This window comes from Salvelinus fontinalis, chromosome 22, assembly GCF_029448725.1.
Source record: "Salvelinus fontinalis isolate EN_2023a chromosome 22, ASM2944872v1, whole genome shotgun sequence".
NCBI lineage: Eukaryota > Metazoa > Chordata > Actinopteri > Salmoniformes > Salmonidae > Salvelinus > Salvelinus fontinalis.
The window spans coordinates 35,503,699-35,526,400 of record NC_074686.1 but is presented as its reverse complement, the minus strand read 5'-3'; the positions used below and the strand labels follow the sequence as shown (position 1 = coordinate 35,526,400).

The 22,702-nt window shown below is 43.4% G+C and overlaps 1 protein-coding gene across 7 annotated transcripts in view; it reads right to left on the bottom strand.

Moving 5' to 3' along the window:
• Positions 1-22,702, bottom strand: part of LOC129820247 (MAP7 domain-containing protein 1-like) — a 92,763-nt gene that overhangs the window by 41,761 nt on the left and 28,300 nt on the right. For 4 of the 7 annotated variants that reach the window (XM_055877280.1, XM_055877281.1, XM_055877282.1 and 1 more), the window contains exons 2-7: positions 17,305-17,559; positions 13,998-14,066; positions 13,389-13,409; positions 7,682-7,845; positions 6,657-6,765; positions 5,231-5,335 (exon numbers count right to left, since the gene is read on the bottom strand). In XM_055877280.1, the coding sequence (XP_055733255.1) occupies positions 5,231-5,335; positions 6,657-6,765; positions 7,682-7,845; positions 13,389-13,409; positions 13,998-14,066; positions 17,305-17,559 (723 nt within the window). The remainder of the gene's footprint in view (positions 1-5,230; positions 5,336-6,656; positions 6,766-7,681; positions 7,846-13,388; positions 13,410-13,997; positions 14,067-17,304; positions 17,560-22,702) is intronic. The other 3 variants (XM_055877285.1, XM_055877284.1, XM_055877286.1) reach the window with 3 other exon arrangements.

Sequence of the window (22,702 nt, the reverse complement as noted above, 5' to 3'; positions counted from 1 at the left end):
GTATATCCCACAGCCAGAACACTCTAACTGCTAAGTCGACTGGATTTCATATGGCAGATCCTGGAAAATATCGGTCTGCTGAGAGAGGACATTCTGTGTAAAGTATTTAATATTGACTTGACTGAGTATTGAATTTGTCGGGAAGATCAATAAAAGCTGACTGCATGTAGTCAGTTATGAGTGACATGACAACTTCTGATGGCGAAGTTCCAGAGGGTGGAAGAGGACTTGGACAGCCATCTAAAAAAATGGATGACGAGCTAATGGAATATATTATAGCAACCGGATGACCTCTCTATCTAAGATCTCAACTACCTAAGATCTCATCCACCTAAGATCTCATCCACCTAAGATCTCCTCCATCTAGGATCTCCTCCATCTAGGATCTCCTCCATCTAGGATCTCCTCCATCTAGGATCTCCTCCATCTAGGATCTCCTCCATCTAGGATCTCCTCCGCCTAAGACCTCCTCCGCCTAAGACCTCCTCCGCCTAAGACCTCCTCCGCCTAAGACCTCCTCCGCCTAAGACCTCCTCCGCCTAAGACCTCCTCCGCCTAAGACCTCCTCCGCCTAAGACCTCCTCCGCCTAAGACCTCCTCTGCCTAAGACCTCCTCCGCCTAAGATCTCCTCTATCTAAGATCTCCTCCATCTAAGATCTCCCCTACCTAAGATCTCCCCTACCTAAGATCTCCCCTACCTAAGATCTCCCCTACCTAAGATCTCCCCTACCTAAGATCTCCTCAAATATCTCCGCTATCTAAGATCTCCTCTACCTAAGATCTCCTCTACCTAAGATCTCCTCTACCTAGATCTCCTCTACCTAGATCCTCTACCTAGATCTCCTCTACCTAGATCTCCTCCACATGTTATTACTGTACGTGTGATAATTAGATAAAGAGTTCATCAACGACTATCTGACCATTTACATTACACTATCTGACCATTATGGTGGAAAATTGCAAGATTATTTTACAATACTTTTATTGCATCAAATTGTTGTTTTATGTAACAGAATATAGTATTCATATAACTATTGTGTGTGTGTTCTACTGAGGATGGGCCTCTGGGAGATAACACTGACAGGAGATTTACAATGTCTTTTGGGTGATAAAACCTAAAGAGCATTCCAAAGCATGAGTTTATGTTTCTGTTCTATATGGTACCAGGGAGAGATGACCCCAGGGCCAGACTCTGGTCCGTAGACAAAAATGACTGTTTTTACAGCAGATAATGTCTGCTATGAATTAAAGGTATCTTTCATACAAATCTTAACCTTGTGACCTATTCTATATATCTGTTGTTCGTCATGTAGGCTGAAAGGGGTGTATCTTGGCTATAAAATACCTTTGTACTTTTGTCTCATCTGAGGGTGATTCGTCGACCAGCCATCGCTATTGCAAAACTCTCACTAATAAAGATTTAGTTTAAGTATAACTCTGACTTGTGTGATAAGTTTGTCTCTCCTCATTTTATAGTAAAGAAATGAACCACCACACCATTTACATGACACTATCTATCTACATTACACTATCTATCTACATTACACTATCTATCTACAATACACTATCTATATACATTACACTATCTATCTACATTACACTATCTATCTATATTACACTATCTATCTACATTACACTATCTATCTACATTACACTATCTACATTACACTATCTGACATTTACATTACACTATCTATCTACATTACACTATCTATCTATATTACACTATCTATCTACATTACACTATCTATCTACATTACACTATCTACATTACACTATCTGACATTTACATTACACTATCTATCTACATTACACTATCTATCTATATTACACTATCTATCTATATTACACTATCTATCTACATGACACTATCTATCTACATTACACTATCTATCTATATTACACTATCTATCTACATTACACTATCTATCTACATTACACTATCTATCTACATTACACTATCTATCTACATTACACTATCTACATTACACTATCTGACATTTACATTACACTATCTATCTACATTACACTATCTATCTATATTACACTATCTATCTACATTACACTATCTATCTACATTACACTATCTATCTACATTACACTATCTATCTATATTACACTATCTATCTACATTACACTATCTATCTACATTACACTATCTACATTACACTATCTGACATTTACATTACACTATCTATCTACATTACACTATCTATCTATATTACACTATCTATCTACATTACACTATCTATCTACATTACACTATCTATCTACATTACACTATCTATCTATATTACACTATCTATCTACATTACACTATCTATCTACATTACACTATCTACATTACACTATCTGACATTTACATTACACTATCTATCTACATTACACTATCTATCTATATTACACTATCTATCTACATTACACTATCTATCTACATGACACTTTCTATCTACATTACACTATCTATCTACATTACACTATCTATCTACATGACACTATCTATCTACATGACACTATCTATCTACATGACACTATCTATCTACATTACACTATCTATCTACATGACACTATCTATCTACATGACACTATCTATCTACATGACACTATCTATCTACATGACACTATCTATCTACATTACACTATCTATCTATATTACATTACACTATCTACATTACACTATCTATCTACATTATACTATCTATCTACATGACACTATCTATATTACACTATCTATCTACATGACACTATCTATCTACATTACACTATCTATCTACATGACACTATCTATCTACATGACACTATCTATCTACATTACACTATCTATCTATATTACACTATCTATCTACATTACACTATCTATCTACATTACACTATCTATCTACATTACACTATCTATCTACATGACACTATCTATCTACATTACACTATTTATCTACATTACACTATTTATCTACATTACACTATCTATCTACATTACACTATCTATCTACATGACACTATCTATCTACATTACACTATCTACATTACACTATCTGACATTTACATTACACTAGTCTTCTTCCAAGCCAAAATGGAGAATCCTTAGCATTAGATGAAACATTAGCCACAGTCACATTACAATACCCATCACCACTGAACCACACCATCATGAACACTGCACCACAACACACCACACCACACCTCCACCACCACCACACCTCCACCACCACCTCCAACTCTACCACCACCTCTACCACCACACCTCTACCACCAACACACCTCCACCATCTCCACCACCACCACCACACCTCTACCACCACCACACCTCTACCACCACCACACCTCTACCACCACCACACCTCTACCACCACCACCACCACACCACCACCACACCTCCACCACCACCACACCTCTACCACCACACCTCTACCACCACCACACCTCCACCACCACCACCACCTCTACCACCACACCTCCACCACCACACCTCCACCACCACCACCACACCTCCACCACCCACACCTCCACCACCACCACACCTCTACCACCACCACACCTCTACCACCACCACACCTCTACCACCACCACACCTCTACCACCACCACACCTCTACCACCACCACCACACCTCCACCACCACCACCACACCTCCACCACCACCACCACACCTCCACCACCACCACCACACCTCCACCACCACCACCACACCTCCACCACCCACACCTCTACCACCACCACACCTCTACCACCACCACACCTCCACCACCACACCTCCACCACCACACCTCTACCACCACCACACCTCTACCACCACCACACCTCTACCACCACCACACCTCTACCACCACCACACCTCCACCACCACACCTCCACCACCACACATCTACCACCACCACACCTCTACCACCACCACACCTCTACCACCACCACACCTCTACCACCACCACACCTCTACCACCACCACACCTCCACCACCACCACACCTCTACCACCACCACACCTCTACCACCACCACACCTCTACCACCACCACACCTCTACCACCACCACACCTCCACCACCACACCTCTACCACCACCACACCTCTACCACCACCACACCTCTACCACCACCACACCTCTACCACCACCACACCTCTACCACCACCACACCTCTACCACCACCACACCTCTACCACCACCACACCTCTACCACCACCACACCTCTACCACCACCACACCTCTACCACCACCACACCTCTACCACCACCACACCTCTACCACCACCACACCTCTACCACCACACCTCTACCACCACCACACCTCTACCACCACCACACCTCTACCACCACCACACCTCTACCACCACCACACCTCTACCACCACCACACCTCTACCACCACCACACCTCTACCACCACCACACCTCTACCACCACCACACCTCTACCACCACCACACCTCTACCACCACCACACCTCTACCACCACCACACCTCCACCACCACCACACCTCCACCACCACCACACCTCTACCACCACCACACCTCTACCACCACCACACCTCTACCACCACCACACCTCTACCACCACCACCACACCTCCACCACCACCACCACACCTCCACCACCCACACACCTCTACCACCACCACACCTCTACCACCACCACACCTCTACCACCACCACACCTCCACCACCACACCTCTACCACCACCACCCCTCCACCATCTCCACCACCACCACCACACCTCTACCACCACCACACCTCCACCACCACCACCTCTACCACCACACCTCTACCACCACCACACCTCTACCACCACCACACCTCTACCACCACCATCTCCACCGCTACCAGATTTAGTTTAAGTATAACTCTGACTTGTGTGATGAGTTTGTCTCCTCATTTTATAGTAAAGAAATGAAATAATATAGATGTCTGGTCTGATCAAAAATTCAACAACATCAAATCAACAAAACCATGATGCACACGAGAGCGGGGATGTGAGACGGGTAATGTAGTGTTGTAAGGATAGGAAATGATTGGTCACCAGGCAACAGGCAGGCAGGCAGGCAGGCCACCAGGCAGGCAGGCAGGCCACCAGGCAGGCAGGCAGGCCACCAGGCAGGCAGGCAGGCCACCAGGCCACAGTTAAAACAAAAAACTAAAACCAGGTAGTAAGGAGGATCTGAGAGGAGAAGGGAGTGGGGAGGAGGGGAGGAGGGGGACTGATATAAAGGCCTGGTGGACATTGACGCGGGTCGGTCATCCTTACTTCTGTTGGGGGAGTTCCAGAGGGTGGCAGAGGACTTGGACAGCCTGTTGTTAATGACAGGGTCCACCTGTCTCGGTAAGTTGACAGTGGAGGCCGAACATCTGCCTGCACCAGAGAGAACGCAACAGACAACAACTGTTCACAAGGCTGGCGGGGTGGGGAACCCAAGGAGGTACTGTAGACGTAGGCCTACTGTCGATGAGCTCACCCTCTGACTGTCTGTCTGTCGGTCTGGATCATGCAGTTGACAGAGCTTATAGGAGAGTGGGACCACATCATTCATTGATTCACTGATTCATTGTAGTTTAGGGCACTCAAAGGTTTGGGGTATATCTGAGAAAGTTAAATGACTGAAGTGACTGGGTTTATGAATGGCATCTATAACCCAGAAACAGATGGCGCCTAAAACCCAGAAACAGATGGGGTCTAAAACCCAGAAACAGATGGGGTCTAAAACCCAGAAACAGATGGGGTCTAAAACCCAGAAACAGATGGGGTCTAAAACCCAGAAACAGATGGTGTCTAAAACCCAGAAACAAATGGCGTCTAAAACCCAGAAACAGATGGGGTCTAAAACCCAGAAACACATTTTTCTAGCGAACACCAAATGGTGTAGATTGTCTTTGTAGTTCAAACCAAAACACACACACACACACACACACACACACACACACACACACACACACACACACACACACACACACACACACACACACACACACACACGCTCATTCTTATTCAGACTTCAGAGAGGAGAGAAGGTTTTTGACCTCAAGGTCACAATCCAAGAGAAGGCCTGCCTTTCACAAGCTTGCGTCATTGTTGGACTGAGCAGCATAGTGTACTGTAGGAGACAGTTGGCACACTGAACGCTGAGAATGTTCCTCACAGCGCTGTGATAAACTCAACACCTTGCAGTTCACACAGAAAGTCTAATGAAACATTTACATGACACCCTCCACATATTCCCCTCTGTCTCCTATATCTGGATTCTACTGAACAGTTAGAATCTGGAGTCAGAGAAACAGTTCAGATGAGAAGGATCAATACAAATCTAGTCTATTATCATCATGGTACTCAGTCATTCAGTGATTACTGAAGCCAAGTAGAAATAGTGACCTAGTGATAGGCAACATATGGTTAGTAAACATGAATTATATAATGACTCATCTAGCTATTCTAATAGTCCTCAGATGAGAACTTTACCACCCCTTAACCAAATTACAATCCCACCCCTACGGCACCCAAACTGTAGGATACTGTAAATCAACATTAGTTAGTCTAGAACGTCTCTGTCCTGTTCTATGCTGCACAATGAGGGAACTGTGTGAGCAGTTGTACGAGACATTATGTGGTCCTAGGTGGTTCAGGTCTATGTAGTAATATGTGGTTCTATGAGGTTCTATGTGGTTCCGGTGCTACTCACTTTGTCTGCGCGACGTCTGGTTGAGGCCGCCAGCCCAGGACCATCTCTGCTGACGGATCTCAGCCCAAGTCTTTTTGGTTGACTTCTTGATGGCCGCCTCATAACGCTCCTGTGGTGGGATAAAAGGGAGACAAAACTTTGACTCACTCAAACAGCTGCTGAGGACCTCAAAGTGTAATGTTTCTAGAACCTCCAACCACTCTGTGTATGTACCCTGTGACCTCGTCCCCACAAAGCAAAAGCTGAGTTTTTATATTTGTATTCAGCAAATGCTTAGATATGTATTTTATTTCTTTCATCTTTATTTAACCAGGTAGACCAGTTGAGAACAAGTTCTCATTTACAACTGCAACCTGGCCAAGATAAAGCAAAGCAGTGAGACAATAAACAACACAGAGTTACACGTGGGATAAACAAAAGTACAGTCAGTCATTGACACAATAGAAAAGTCTATATACAATGTGTGCAAATGGAGTAAGGAGGTAATGCAATAAATAGGCCATAGTAGCGAAGTAATTACAATTTGGCAAATTAACACTAGAGTGATAGATGTGCAGATGATGATATGCAAGTAGAAATACTGGTGTGCAAAATACAGAAAAACAAAAAACAATATGGGGATGAGGTAGGAAGTTAGATGGGCTATTTACAGATGGGCTGTGTACAGCTGCAGCGATTGGTAAGCTGCTCAGATAGCTGATGCTTAGTGAGGGAAATATAAGTCTCCAACTTCAGCGATTTTTGCAATTCGTTCGTCATTGGCAGCAAAGAACTGGAAGGAAAGGTAGCCAAAGGAGGTGTTGGCTTTGGGGATGACCAGTGAGATATACCTGCTGGAGAGTGTGCTACGGATGGGTGTTGTTATGGTGACCAGTGAGCTGAGATAAGGCAGAGCTTTACCGTGCAAAGATATACACTTAGGTACCGTATGTTGTACCCTAGCCTGTAACAAAACTACCTACAAAACTGAACACAACACTTGAGCAACAGAGAGATCTTGAAGGTGACCCTCCTCCAGTCCCCACCTTGTTCTTCTCTAGTTTCTGCCTCTGTTTCTCTTCCAGGAGGGCTCTGCGTTTCTCAAGCTTCAGTCTCTGGTCCTCCAGCCTCCTCCTACGTTCCTCCAGCTGGCTCTCCCTCAGACGCCTCGCCTTCTCCTCCTTCTCCAGCCACTGGGCCTTCTTAGTCGCTAGGAAACGGGAGGCAACGGGTACAGGGTTTTTTAGATTCGTTTTATTTCACATGATTCAGTTTTATTTATTTTAATGTTCTGAAATTATTCAGACCCCTTGACTTTTTCCTTTTTTCCCCCTTTTTTTTAATGTTACAGCCTTTTCTAAAATGGATTAATTTACATTTTTATTTGCAAACATTTCTAAAAATCTGTTTTTGCTTTGTCATTATGGGGTATTGTGTGTAGATTGATGGAGGGGGAAAAAAACGAATGAATTTTAGAATCAGGCGGTAACAAAATGTGGAAAAAGTCAAGGGGTCTTGAATACTTTCAGAGTGCACTGTACATGGCAGCTAAAAGGTGAATTGCGTATACATCAGGAAACTCAAGAAAACAAAACAAAACAAATGAATGTGATAGTTAGCTAGTCAAGAAAGTGTAGAAGTCATGAATGGAATAATGGACAATTCAGGGTTAGTCGAAGCAACTAATAATCTCTTTCTCTCAATCCCTCTACTTGTTTTTGTCTGCCCTCCATATCTCTCTGCACTAGCTGGTCATAATAAACAACTCGAAATGACTGAGCATTACATAGTGGGTTGTTGTTTGTTCACTGAGACGAATACTGGCCTTGTGATCTCACTGTTTAAGGCTGTTAAAAGTCTCATGGCTTCTAGGAACCAGTTTGGAAAAGCAAGAAGAATAGAATGGGAAGAAGACATAGTTGTTTACACCCTCCCATAGGCCGAATTGCAATCATATTCTAGTCTCATAACAGTCAACAAGTAGTAGAAGTAGAAGTAGTACTAGTAGTAGTAGTATTAGTAGCAGTAGCAGCAGTAGTAGTACAAGTAGTAGACACTAGTAGCATTATTAGTAGTAGTAGTAGTGGTAGCGGCATTATTAGTAGTAGTAGTAGTGGTAGTAGCAGTAGTAGTAGTACTAGTAGTAGTGGTAGCAGCAGCAAAAGTAGTAGTAGTAGTGGTAGTAGCAGTAGTATTATTAGTAGTAATAAGAGTAGTAGTAATAGTAGTAGTAGTAGTAGCAGCAGCAGAAGCAGCAGCAGTAGTAGACAGTAGCAGTAGTAGCAGTAGTAGACAGTAGCAGTAATAGTAGTAGACAGTAGTAGTAGCAGTATTAGACAGTAGTAGCAGCAGTAGTAGACAGTAGTAGCAGCAGTAGTAGACAGTAGTAGTTGCAGTAGTAGACATAGTAGAAGACAGTAGCAGCAGTAGTAGTAGCAGTAGTAGACATAGTAGTAGACAGTAGCAGCAGTAATAGTAGTAGTAGACATAGTAGTAGACCGTAGTAGTAGTAGTAGTAGACAGTAGTAGTAGTAGTAGACAGTAGCAGTAATAGTAGACAGTAGCAGTAGTAGAGGACAGTAGTAGGAGTAGTAGTAGACATAGTAGTAGACAGTAGTAGTAGTAGTAGTAGACAGTAGCAGTAGTAGTAGACAGTAGTAGTAGTAGTAGACAGTAGCAGTAGTAGAGGACAGTAGTAGTAGTAGTAGACATAGTAGTAGACAGTAGTAGTAGTAGTAGACAGTAGCAGTAGTAGTAGACAGTAGTAGTAGTAGTAGACATAGAAGTAGACGTAGTAGTAGACAGTAGTAGTAGTAGTAGACATAGTAGTAGTAGACAGTAGTAGTAGTAGTAGACATAGTAGTAGTAGACAGTAGTAGTAGACGTAGTAGTAGACAGTAGTAGTAGTAGCAGTAGTAGTAGACATAGTAGTAGAAGACAGTAGCAGTAGACAGTAGTAGTAGACAGTAGTAGTAGTAGTAGACAGTAGCAGTAGACAGTAGTAGTAGACAGTAGTAGTAGTAGTAGTAGTAGTAGTAGACAGTAGCAGTAGACAGTAGTAGTAGACAGTAGCAGACAGCAGTAGTAGTAGTAGACAGTAGTAGTAGACAGTAGTATACAGTAGTAGTAGACAGTAGCAGTAGACAGTAGCAGTAGACAGTAGTAGTAGATAGTAGACAGTAGTAGTAGACAGTAGTAGTAGACAGTAGTAGTAGACAATAGTAGTAGACAATAGTAGTAGACAATAGTAGTAGTAGTAGTAGACAGTAGTAGTGTAGTTGTAGCAGTAGTAGTAGTAGTAGACAGTAGTAGTATTAGTAGTAGACCGTAGCAGTAGTAGTAGTAGACAGTAGTAGTGTAGTAGTAGACAGTAGTAGACAGTAGTAGTAGACAGTAGCAGTAGTAGACAGTAGTAGTAGACAGTAGCAGCAGCAGTAGCAGTAGTAGTAGTAGTAATAATAGTATTAGTAGTAGTAACAGTGGTAGTAGTACTAGTAGTAGTAGTAATAGTAGCAGTAATAGTATTAGTAGTAATAGTAGCAGTAGTAGCACCAGCAGTAGCAGTAGTAGCAGTAGTATTATTAGTAGAGTATTAGTATTAGTGGCAGCAGTATTATTATTATTATTAGTAGTAGTAGTAGTATTAGTATTAGTAGTAGTAGCAGTAGACAATAGTAGTAGTTTTATTATTTGTAGTAGTAGTATTATTATTATTAGTAGTAGTAGTAGTAGCAGTAACAGTATTAGTAGTAGTAGCAGTAGACAGTAGTAGTAGTAGTATTATTATCAGTAGTAGTAGTAGTAGACAATAGTAGTAGTTTTATTATTTGTAGTAGTAGTATTATTAGTAGTAGTAGTAGTAGTAGTAGCAGTAACAGTATTAGTAGTAGTAGCAGTAGACAGTAGTAGTAGTAGTATTATTATCAGTAGTAGTAGTAGTAGTTTTATTATTATTAGTAGTAGACAGTAGTATTATTATTATTATTAGTAGTAGTGGTAGTAATAGTAGTAGTAGTAGTAGTAATAGTAGTAGCAGTAGTGGTATTGTTAGTTGTAGTGTCCCACCGCTTTTTATTAGTGCCCTCTAGCAGATACTGAGTTTCACTCCACAGTCTGCGTCTCATTTCTGACAGCCACAATTAAAACGCAATCACTCTGCTTTGTTTAAACTCCCAACATGCTGTGCACCAGCTGTGTCCTCTCAGCTCATTGGGCCTCCCCTGAGGTAGACACGCCACATGTGTACTGTATCTCAGAGTGGCATTTCCTGTTTTGCAGTCCCCTGCATGTGGACCCTACTTCCAACACACATGTGTTGTTAAAGTATAGCATGGTGAGGGGCAGGATACGTGTGAAGAGTTTTTTTTTTGGATGAAGCTCAGTGTTGAATGGGGGGGAAATTAATGTGAGATGTCTTTAATAAAGAATGCAATCCTCATTCTGAAATATTAAAACATTGAAAGAAATACACGAGTGTTTGATGTTAGAAGACAAGGTCCTGATTTTGTATTCTGCTCACCAGTCCTTCCCTAGCAATTCTCTACGTTAAGAGGTAGAATACTCTAGTCTGTCGGCACCCCATCCACAAACACAACACTTTCCCATTTCTCCATCATGGAATAAAATCGTATTACATTCATTATTCAGTACATCTGATTGGCAGAAATACATGATCTAAATACATTGAGTGCATGCACTTTAACATTGTAATGGCATTACTACAGCTTCATCTACAACGGCCCTTACATAACATCCCCAGGGTTTAATGTTCTCTCTCAAGGGACGAGTACGAATGATAATCACGTGTAACTGTTTTTCTCAGCATGTCATCATCAGTACAGTATACGTACTGTAGAACACCCAACCATAAAACGTACAGTATACGTACTGTAGAACACCCAACCATAAAACGTACAGTATACGTACTGTAGAACACCCAACCATAAAACGTACAGTATACGTACTGTAGAACACCCAACCATAAAACGTACAGTATACGTACTGTAGAACACCCAACCATAAAACGTACAGTATACGTGGTGTAGAACACCCAACCATAAAACACACAGTATACGTACTGTAGAACACCCAACCATAAAACACACAGTATACGTACTGTAGAACACCCAACCATAAAACGTACAGTATACGTACTGTAGAACACCCAACCATAAAACGTACAGTATACGTACTGTAGAACACCCAACCATAAAACGTACAGTATACGTACTGTAGAACACCCAACCATAAAACGTACGATATACGTACTGTAGAACACCCAACCATAAAACGTACAGTATACGTACTGTAGAACACCCAACCATAAAACATACAGTATACGTACTGTGGAACACCCAACCATAAAACATACATTATACGTGGTGTAGAACACACAACCATAAAACGTACAGTATACGTACTGTAGAACACCCAACCATAAAACGTACAGTATACGTGGTGTAGAACACACAACCATAAAACGTACAGTATACGTACTGTGGAACACCCAACCATAAACGCTTGATGAGGTGAGATCTAATCCTTTACAGTCTGTAGTCCATATGAGATTCATATCTTACATCTGGACAGACAGAGAAATTGTTCCAAATGGCACCCTATTCACTATCTAGTGCACTACTTTTTACCAGAGTCCTATGGCTAATGACACCCTATTCACTATCTAGTGCACTACTTTTGACCCGAGTCCTATGGCCAATGACACCCTATTCACTATCTAGTCCAATTTGTAAGTCGCTCTGGATAAGAGCGTCTGCTAAATGACTTAAATGTAAATGTAAATGTAGTGCACTACTGTTGACCAGGGTCCATAGAGAATTATCAGGTACAGAAAAGGCTTCTTCCATTGGTTGGCTTCTAAAACGATTCCGTTGGCATGGCGATTATAATGAATCTAATGAAATGAGTAATTACATCTAATCTGGCTGAGAGGCACGGCGAGTTCAGTTCACAGTAATGACTACATATTTTTCACGCCTCGCCCCAGGGGGACTATGGGACGGCTCAGTGGGAGACGTCCTCTGATTGGTCAGTTGGTTGCTGAAGCTTTGGCCTCAGCGTACAGGGAGAGGGGGGGGGTGAGGGGCATTGTTAAGGGATAGGATGTAATGCATGTAGAGTTGAAAACAAGCTCACAGAATACCTCGGATTGGATTAATTACACAGGCTTTGGGTTTAGTGTACATTACAAGGGGCTTGAGCCAATGCTACGGAGGAATGAGGCTGTGGGGAAATTCTAGTGTACTAAAGTGTCTCTGAGTTGATAATAAGATCACGTAATACCTTGACGAAAAAATAGACCCTGAAAACATATAAAGTCAAGATAAATCTATACTGGAACGACATTACAATGATCCAACAAAATGATGCTAAGTTTTCATGCAAACATGTATGAAGAACAGGCAGAAATAGGGTGCAAGGCAAATCTCTACACAATGAAGACAGGAAATGAAAAAACACGACAAGGGACTCATACAACTGAACTATCGGATCATTCTTCTTCTCAGAGACAAACAGGATGTTGTAAGGTTTTCAGTTGACAACAACAGGTCAACATTCAGAAAGCAACAAAACTGATTCATGAACGAGAAAGGAAAAGACTGTTCAGAAGCAGACCAAAATAAAAATACATTGCATCCCAACCACAAGATGGAGATGTGGAGAAAAGCATGACTGTCGCTGATAACTGATGTTATCAACGCTGCTCTTATACAGTGCCGTATAGAGTAGCCTTACCTTGCAGCTGAGTTTGCTGTTCTGAAGCAGCAAAATGAGAAGACAACAGCAATAATCAATATCCATCAATCATTAGAAAGAAAAACCATCATGGCAGAACCCTCATGGCAGAACCCCCCATGACAGAACCCTCATGGCAGAACCCCCATGGCAGAACCCCCATGGCAGAACCCCCATGGCAGAACCCTCATGGCAGAACCCTCATGGCAGAACCCCCATGGCAGAACCCCCCTGGCAGAACCCTCATGGCAGAACCCCCATGGCAGAACCCCCATGGCAGAGTAATACAATGTAAGAAAGGCCAATGGTTAAAGACAGGCGGACAGTTCAGGGTAGACAGTTCAGGGTAGTGTAATACAACATATTGAAGGCTACAGTGTCTATTGGTTTATTCCATTCCTTCTATATCTCTGCCTTGTGTCAGGAACCCAAATGGCACCCTATTCCCTTCACAGTGCACTACTTTTGACCAGGGCCCTGGGATAGGGTGCCATTTTGGATGCTTCCCTAGACATGACTAGCTGAGTCTCTTTGCCCTCCATGCCCAACATGCCACACATGATAACAGAAAACACATTTCTCTATAGCTTATTTTCCTTTAGGGTTTACCAATGTATTTGGCCCTCTCCTCCCTCCGCTCCTTAGCCAGCTTCTGTCGTTGCGCTGTCGTCAACCCATCTAGGCAGAGAAGAAAATAACTATCCATCAGATATACATTTATTTTTACCTAACAGCTGATCACACCTGTCATGTAGAGTATACTAGTATGAGAGAAGTCACGCAGTTGAATTTTTTTTTGTCCATTAAAATAAGATAAAATTGATCAGAAATACAGTGTAGACATTTTTGTAAATGTTGTAAATGACTATTGTAGCTGGAAACGGCTGTAAGGGGTGCGTAACTGGTGATAGGGAAGTCAAACGCAGGAGAGCAGAACTTGGTGAATCGCCGGAGCAGTTTAATATATAAAACCAACGGCATACAAAACAACAAACACATGGGTACAAAACCCGTAGCGCACCAGTAACACATAGCACGAGTACTTACAAAATAAACAATTCCCAACAAGGACATGGGGGAAACGGAGGGAAAATATACAACATGTAATTAGGGAATTGAAACCAGGTGTGTGTGAAAACAAGACAAAACAAATGGAACATGAAAAATGGATTGGCGATGGCTAGAAGAACGGTGACGTCGACCGCCGAACACCGCCCGAACAAGGAGAGGAACCGACTTCGGAAGAAGTCGCGACAATGGCAGATTTTTTATGGAATATCTACATAGGCGTACAGAGGACCATTATCAGCAACCATCACTCCTGTGTAACCAATGGTTAGCTAATCCAAGTTTATCATTTTAAAAGGCTAATTAGAAAACCCTTCATTAAATACTACCTGCAAAACACCAGTCTCAACTTCAACAGTGAAGAGGCGACTCCGGGATGCTGGCCTTCTAGACGTTGAGACTGATGTTTTGCAGGTACTACTTAATGAAGCTGCCAGTTGAGGACTTGTGAGGTGTCTGTTTCTCAAACTAGACACTAATGTACTTGTCCTCTTGCTCAGTTGTGCACCGGGGCCTCCCACTCCTCTTTCTATTCTGGTTAGTGCCAGTTTGTGCTGTTCTGTAAAGAGAGCAGTACACAGCGTTGTACGAGATCTTCAGTTTCTTGGCAATTTCTCACATAGAATAGCCTTAATTTCTCTGAACAAGAATAGACTGACAAGTTTCAGAAGAAATGTCTTTGTTTCTGGCCATTTTGAGCCTGTAATCGAACCCACAAATGCTGATGCTCCAGATACTCAACTAGTCTAAAGAAGGCCAGTTTTATTGCTTCTTTAATCAGAACAACAGTTTTCAGCTGAGCTAACATAATTGCAAAATGTTTTTTAATGATCAATTAGCCTTTTAAAATGATAAACTAGCTATGATTAGCTAACACAACGTGCCATTGGAACACAGGAGTGGTTGTTGCTGATAATTGGCCTCTTTACACCTATGTAGATATTCCATAAAAAAAATCTGCCGTTTCCAGCTACAATAGTCATTTACAACATTTACAATGTCTACACTGTATTTCTGATCAATTTGATGTTATTTTAATGGACAACATTTTTGCTTTTCTTTCAAAAACATGGACATTTCTCAGTGACCCCAAACATTTGAACGGTAGTGTATTTTCAAGATGAAGGACAGGAAGCTACATCTCCTGCTGCGATGCTATAATGTTATTCACTCAATAGTTGAACAGTGTTGTGTGAACCGGAAGGGAACTCATTCGTTCATGTGTGCGCACCAAATGGCACCCTATTCCCTATATAGTGCCCTACCGTTGACCAAAAGTCGTGCACTACATAGGGAATACGGTGCCATTTGGGATGCAGCCCATGTATTCTTCTGAATTTCCTGTCTGCAGCAATTATCAACGTTCTCCCTGATCCTCTTTGATAAACGCAAACATAAGATGAAGGATTTTTATATTCATTTCAGATCCTGTTTCAGCCTAGGCCTAGAAGATGTCTGCATTGGAAACGGGGCCCTGGGTTAACCAAAGTCTCCTTTTTTGGAGACCCATGCTATGTCATATGTATGCCGCGTTTTCTCCGCCAACCTGAGATGGCCCTGCAGCAAGATCTCCGGCCGTCACTATAGCAACAACTCTTTCCTCCCACCACAATCAAAGGGTGAATTGCTGTTCTGGCGTCTCACAGCCAGGGCTGGAGTCTCACAGCCAGGGCTGGCGTCTCACAGCCAGGGCTGGCGTCTCACAGCCAGGGCTGGCGTCTCACAGCCAGGGCTGGCGTCGCACAGCCAGGGCTGGCGTCGCACAGCCAGGGCTGGAGTCTGAAGAGACAGGGCTGGAGTCTGAAGAGACAGGGCTGGAGTCTGAAGAGACAGGGCTGGAGTCTGGAGAGACAGGGCTGGAGTCTGGAGAGACAGGGCTGGAGTCTGAAGAGACAGGGCTGGAGTCTGAAGAGACAAGGCTGGAGTCTGAAGAGACAGGGCTGGAGTCTGAAGAGACAGGGCTGGAGTCTGAAGAGACAGGGCTGGAGTCTGAAGAGACAGGGCTGGAGTCTGAAGAGACAGGGCTGGAGTCTGAAGAGACAGGGCTGGAGCCTGGAGAGACAAGGCTGGAGCCTGGAGAGACAAGGCTGGAGCCTGGAGAGACAAGGCTGGAGTCTGGAGAGACAAGACTGGAGTCTGGAGAGACAAGACTGGAGTCTGGAGAGACAAGACTGGAGTCTGGAGAGACAAGACTGGAGTCTGGAGAGACAAGACTGGAGTCTGGAGAGACAAGACTGGAGTCTGGAGAGACAAGACTGGAGTCTGGAGAGACAAGGCTGGAGTCTGGAGAGACAAGGCTGGAGTCTGGAGAGACAAGACTGGAGTCTGGAGAGACAAGGCTGGAGTCTGGAGAGACAAGACTGGAGTCTGGAGAGACAAGACTGGAGTCTGGAGAGACAAGGCTGGAGTCTGGAGAGACAAGGCTGGAGTCTGGAGAGACAAGGCTGGAGTCTGGAGAGACATGCTGGGGAAGGTTCAGGAAAACTCCCTAAGCCTGGAAGTTCTGTCCCAACACAAAGCCCCACTACACCACCCTCGTCCCTCCCCCTCCATACCGTCCACCACTCCCCTAACAAATTAAGATTTGTAGTTCACCCACTGCCATCTGTCTGATTGGGTCTGTAATGGCTGGAGATCCATTAGATTAGTCTGAGAAACCTTTCACCAGTCCACAGACATGAATCACTGACTGGTTCTCCCCTCACATGACAACTAGCTTCAACAGCTACCAAACTCTACACCTCACACTGGATGTCTAACCCCATGCTATTTCCTTATCTTCCTGGTTACAGTGTGTCTCTCAGTCTCAGAGCTGTTCTGAGCACAGGCCACGTGTTGAATAATGTACCTCCTTTTTTGGGATGGGGGCTGGTGCCAGACCCAGGGGTGCCAGGTCTAGCATCTGTCTTGGTGGAGGGGTCTGTCTTGGTGGAGGGGTCTGTCTTGGTGGAGGGGTCTGTCTTGGTGGAGGGGTCTGTTTTGGTGGAGGGGTCTGTGTCTGGGGAGAGGTCTGAGATGGCTGAGTCGTCTGATGTCAGAAGGTCCTTCACTATGTTCTTGTCTTCATTCTGGTTGGCCAAAGGCTCTGGTGTTAAGGGGATACCTGGAAGAAAGAGAAAACATCCATAAAGAGTAAGTTTGAAGACAAGATATTTGTTTAATTTCCTAAAATATCAAAATATGGAATACCTGTGCAAGTAGAATATTTATGATATCCAATGATATCAGGCCACAACCGGCCATGATTACAGACACCTGTGTGTGTTCTTTGACACTTTATAAACTAGTGACCCGCAGTGTTTGTCATTATACCCTGATGAAGACAGCTTGTCTGTTGAAACGTTGGTTATTCGGTTATTACATTATTACATCTGAGCTCCTAGTGTGAGACTCTCCTTTTCTGTTTCAAGTAGAATATTTACACATGATTGATATCAACATTATCTGAACATTACTAACACCTGTCCCAGAACACAATTGTTAGAGTATTATATATGTTAACTCCATTTCCTGTCAAGCCAGTACGATGATGTTATGCTAGCACTAGTGATGCTAACAAAATCTAGCATCATCCCATTCTGCTCCCAGACCAAAACACCTTCACTGAGAATAAATGTCTGCTGTCATTATCCGAAAACTCCAACCCCATTACCCTCCATTAACATCTCCTTCTCACCCAATTCACACACATCAGTCACACTCCCCCACTCCTCCTCTCCTCCCCCTCCTCCTCTCTCACCGGAGCTTTCGGTTCTGCAAAGCCAAGCTCATCCACCATCAGACATTACAGGGACTGGACTGGCAGGAGGCACACATTGTGTCCAATATGGCACCCTATTTGCTATATAGTGCACTGCTTTGGACCAGAGCCATATGGGCCCTGGTCAAAAGTAGTGCACTAGCCTATATAGGGAATAGGGTGCCATTTGGGACGCAAACACAGTGTGTAATTCATCTGATTTATCTTCAAAGGAAGACCAGGCTCAGCTTTCCCAAAAACACACAAGACACATTCAACGGCAGAGGGAAGGAAGTTAGGGAATACATAGATCTTTTAGTAATAGATTGAGAAAGATAGTATGAGAGAGAGAGAGGGCGAGACAGAGCGAGACGGAGAGAGAAGGAAAGAGGGCAGGAAAGAGAGGGAAGGAAAGAGAGGGGGAGTAGAGAGAGAGGAGAGAGAAAGAGAGCGAGAGAAAAGGAAAGAGAGGGAAGGAGAGCAAGAGAGAGAGGAAAGAGGGAAGGAGAGACAGAAGGGGAGGTGAGAGAGAAAGAAATTGAGAGACAAAAGAGAGAGAGAGGGAGAGAGAGAGAGAGAGAGAGAGAGAGAGAGAGAGAGAGAGAGAGAGAGAGAGAGAAGGAGAGATAGGGGGAGTAGAGAGAGAGAATGAGAGAGGCGAGAAGGAGAGAGAGAGAGAGAGAGAAGGAGAGATATGGGAGTAGAGAGAGAGAATGAGAGAGAGAGAGAGAGAGGAGAGAGGGGGAGTAGAGAGAGAATGAGAGAGAAAAGAGAGAGAGAATGAGAGAGAGAATGAGAGAGCGAGAGAGAGAATGAGAGAGAGAATGAGAGAGAGCGAGAGAGAGAGAGAGAAAGAGAGAAGGAGAGAGAGAGAGTGAGAGAGAGAGAGAAAGAGAGAAGGAGAGATATGGGGAGTAGAGAGAGAGAGAGCGAGCCGTACAGAACCATTTGATGGGAAACCGGCCCATTTAAATACAGGCCCCTGTTGCAATGGAAAGTGCTGACATTACAGTTACAATGGTTAATTACTACAGTGCTGCTGAGGCTAAACATATGAAACATGGTTACTACCACTTTGATCTGAAGATGGAGCGTTATCCTGTGAGTTGGGGGTGGTGTGTGGGGTGGTGTGTGGGGTGTATGAGTCGACAGAATGTAACGTATGCACATTGACCATTGGAATGAGACACCATACCACCAGGCAGCTACTTTACAGTATCACATAACCAGTAACATTCAAAGTTACATATATGCACATCTCAAATCAACGATAAGATACACCAACAAAGCCTGCTCGGATCTCTTCTTAACCTCTGACCCCTCTGGCACCATGTCTCTCTGGGCTGGGCTATTCAGCTGCTGTCTGGGCTCGGCTGCTCACAGTGGCAAACTGCAATATGCCATAATGATGCACGGCAGGACAGAGAGAGTGGGGGGAAGGGGACAGAGGAAAATAAAAATTGCGCACCTCCACAATAACCTGTGCAGAACAGCAGGAGAAGGAGAGAAGGAGAGAGAGAGTGATTGATAGAAAGAAAGAGTGGGGAGGTTCAGTCGAACGAGGGAGGAGAGAAATAGTGAATGATTAAAAGGGAAAAGAAAGAGGTAGAGAGAAAAAAGGTAGAATGGAAGGCAAGAGAGAGAGATAGAGGAAGAGAGAAAGACAGAGATGAGAAGAGAGAGACAGAAAGAGAAGGATATTGTTGAGTGATATAGGTGTGAAGGGCTCCAGGTCAGCTAGCTGACTCACGCTCACAGTACGTAGACGGAGCATTATCCCTCTCATCAGACCCATCCAAGTTTGCATCACAAATGGCACTCTATTCCCTGCATAGTGCACTACTTTGACCAGGGCCCATAGTGGGTGTCGCTGTCTCTGACCAAACATTTTAGACACCCTCCTCTTGGCGGCAGAGAGAAAATGTTGCTGATAAATGCTAATTTCCTGTAAGAGATAAAGTGGTACAGTTTTAAAGCTTATTTCCTGCAATTCTACACATTTTGCCATGGGGCGGAGATAAAGTGGTAGTTTTAAAGCTTGTTTCTTGCAATGCAATTCTACACATTTTGCCATGGGGCGGAGATAACATTTTACAGTTTTGAAGCTTGTTTCCTGCAATTCTACACATTTTGTCATGGCAGGTAGCCTAGCGGTTAACAGGTAGCCTAGCGGTTAACAGGTAGCCTAGCGGTTAACAGGTAGCCTAGCGGTTAACAGGTAGCCTAGCGGTTAACAGGTAGCCTAGCGGTTAACAGGTAGCCTAACGGTTAACAGGTAGCCTAGCGATAACTGAAAGGTTGCTGGTTCAAATGACTGAGCTGACAAGGTGAAAAATCTGTCGATGTGCCCTTGAGCAAGGCACTTAACCCTAATTTGCTCCAGGGGCGCCGTACTACTATGGCTGACACAGCAAAACAACACATTTCACTGCACCTATCCATGTGACAATAACATATACAATAACAAATACTTATTTTCCACCATAATTTGCAAATAAATTCATTTAAAAATGTGAAAGTGATTTTCTGGATTTTTTTTCTCATTTTGTCTGTCATAGTTGAAGTGTACCTATGATGAAAATTACAGGCCTCTCTCATCTTTTTAAGTGGGAGAACTTGCACAATTGGTAGCTGACTAAATACTTTTTTTGCCCCACTGTATTTTTTGTTGTAGTCAATCAACGCCCACTGGTGTGATCCATAGGCGGTACTGGTCTCTCTCCACAGGTAGGTCGGACTGGATGAGATGCTGGGTGTCTAAGTACTGAAGAAAAATAAGACCACTCTTGATCAGGTTAGGAAGTGTGTTGTAGTGTGTTATGTTAGCACCACTCAGCTGTACTAGTCTGGGGACTTTCCAGAATGTGTGTGTGTGGGAGGGAGAAGGACAGACAGAGAGAGAGAGAGAGAGAGAGAGCGAGAGAGAGAGACCGAGACAGAGAGAGAGAGGCCGAGACAGAGAGACCGAGACAGAGAGAGAGAGACCGAGACCGAGAGAGAGAGAGAGAGAGAGAGAGAGAGAGAGAGAGAGAGAGAGAGAGAGAGAGAGAGAGAGACAGAGACAGAGACAGAGACAGAGAGACAGAGACAGAAACAGAGAGACAGAGACAGAAACAGAGAGACCGAGACAGAGAGACAGAGACCGAGACCGAGAGACAGAGACAGAGACAGAGACAGAGACAGAGACAGAGACAGAGACAGAGACAGAGACAGAGAGAGAGACAGAGAGAGAGAGAGAGAGAGAGAGAGAGAGAGAGAGAGAGAGAGAGAGAGAGAGACAGAGAGACAGAGAGAGAGAGACCGAGACAGAGAGAGAAAGACCGAGACAGAGAGACAGAGACAGAGAGAGAGAGAGAGAGAGAGAGAGAGACCGAGACAGAGAGAGAGAGAGAGAGAGACCGAGACAGAGACAGAGAGAGAGAGAGAGACCGAGACAGAGAGAGAGAGACCGAGACAGAGACAGAGAGAGAGAGAGAGAGAGACCGAGACAGAGAGACAGAGAGAGAAAGAATTTTAGACTGTCTTAGTTTTTATTTTGGTGATTGTTCGTTCTCACAGAGTGTAGGCCGTCATTGTGAATAATAATTTGTTCTTAACTGACTTGCCTAGTTAAATAAAGGTTAAATAAAAATCTTATGATCTTATTTTTAAAAATGACAAATTATTATAATAATATGTTTTTTACATACAGTACTTAATATGTGGTTTAAGTCATTAAAGTTTACCCGGAAAACGTTTTACACCAAAGTGATTTTCACATTTCTATTTTTGCATCATATTTTTGGAAGTGGCGGCAGTATAGGGGAAAAACACTGGAGTTAAACAACCGCATCCAGGTCTGCTGGGTAACTGGGAGTAAAACATTATAAAGACACCTTCCAGCTATTATAGTGTCATGAGAGAAAGGTGAGTCCATCTCTGTCTGATCTTTGGAAGGCTAGTGATTTCTGAAGTTGAGGCTATGTCTATTAGGTCTCAAGGTTAATGCAACTGGAAAAGACATCGACAGAAAAGTTACAACTTTCCAAACACTAAAATAGAAACCATTGTGACATCTCTCCAAAGAAACAGGATCTTAGCCATGCAATAGAGGGAAGGAGGATGACAGTCTGAGACTGTTTTATAGGGTTATTACATTAATACGTAACAGTCTGAGACTGTTTTATAGTTATTACAGTAATACATAACAGTCTGAGACGGTTTTATAGGGTTATTACAGTAATACGTAACAGTCTGAGACTGTTTTATAGTTATTACAGTAATAAGTAACAGTCTGAGACTGTTTTATAGGGTTATTAGAGTAATAAGTAACAGCCTGAGACTGTTTTATAGATATTACAGTAATAAGTAACAGTCAAACTGTGTTATAGGGTTATTACGTAATAAGTATTTGGGTGTAGTCGTGTGTTTTCGTGTGGGGCCTTTAATGACGTTGAGGGTTGGGACTAGGGGGGAACCAAAAGTGGATGAAGGAGAAGGACAGGGCACATAAAGAGAACCGAAACAA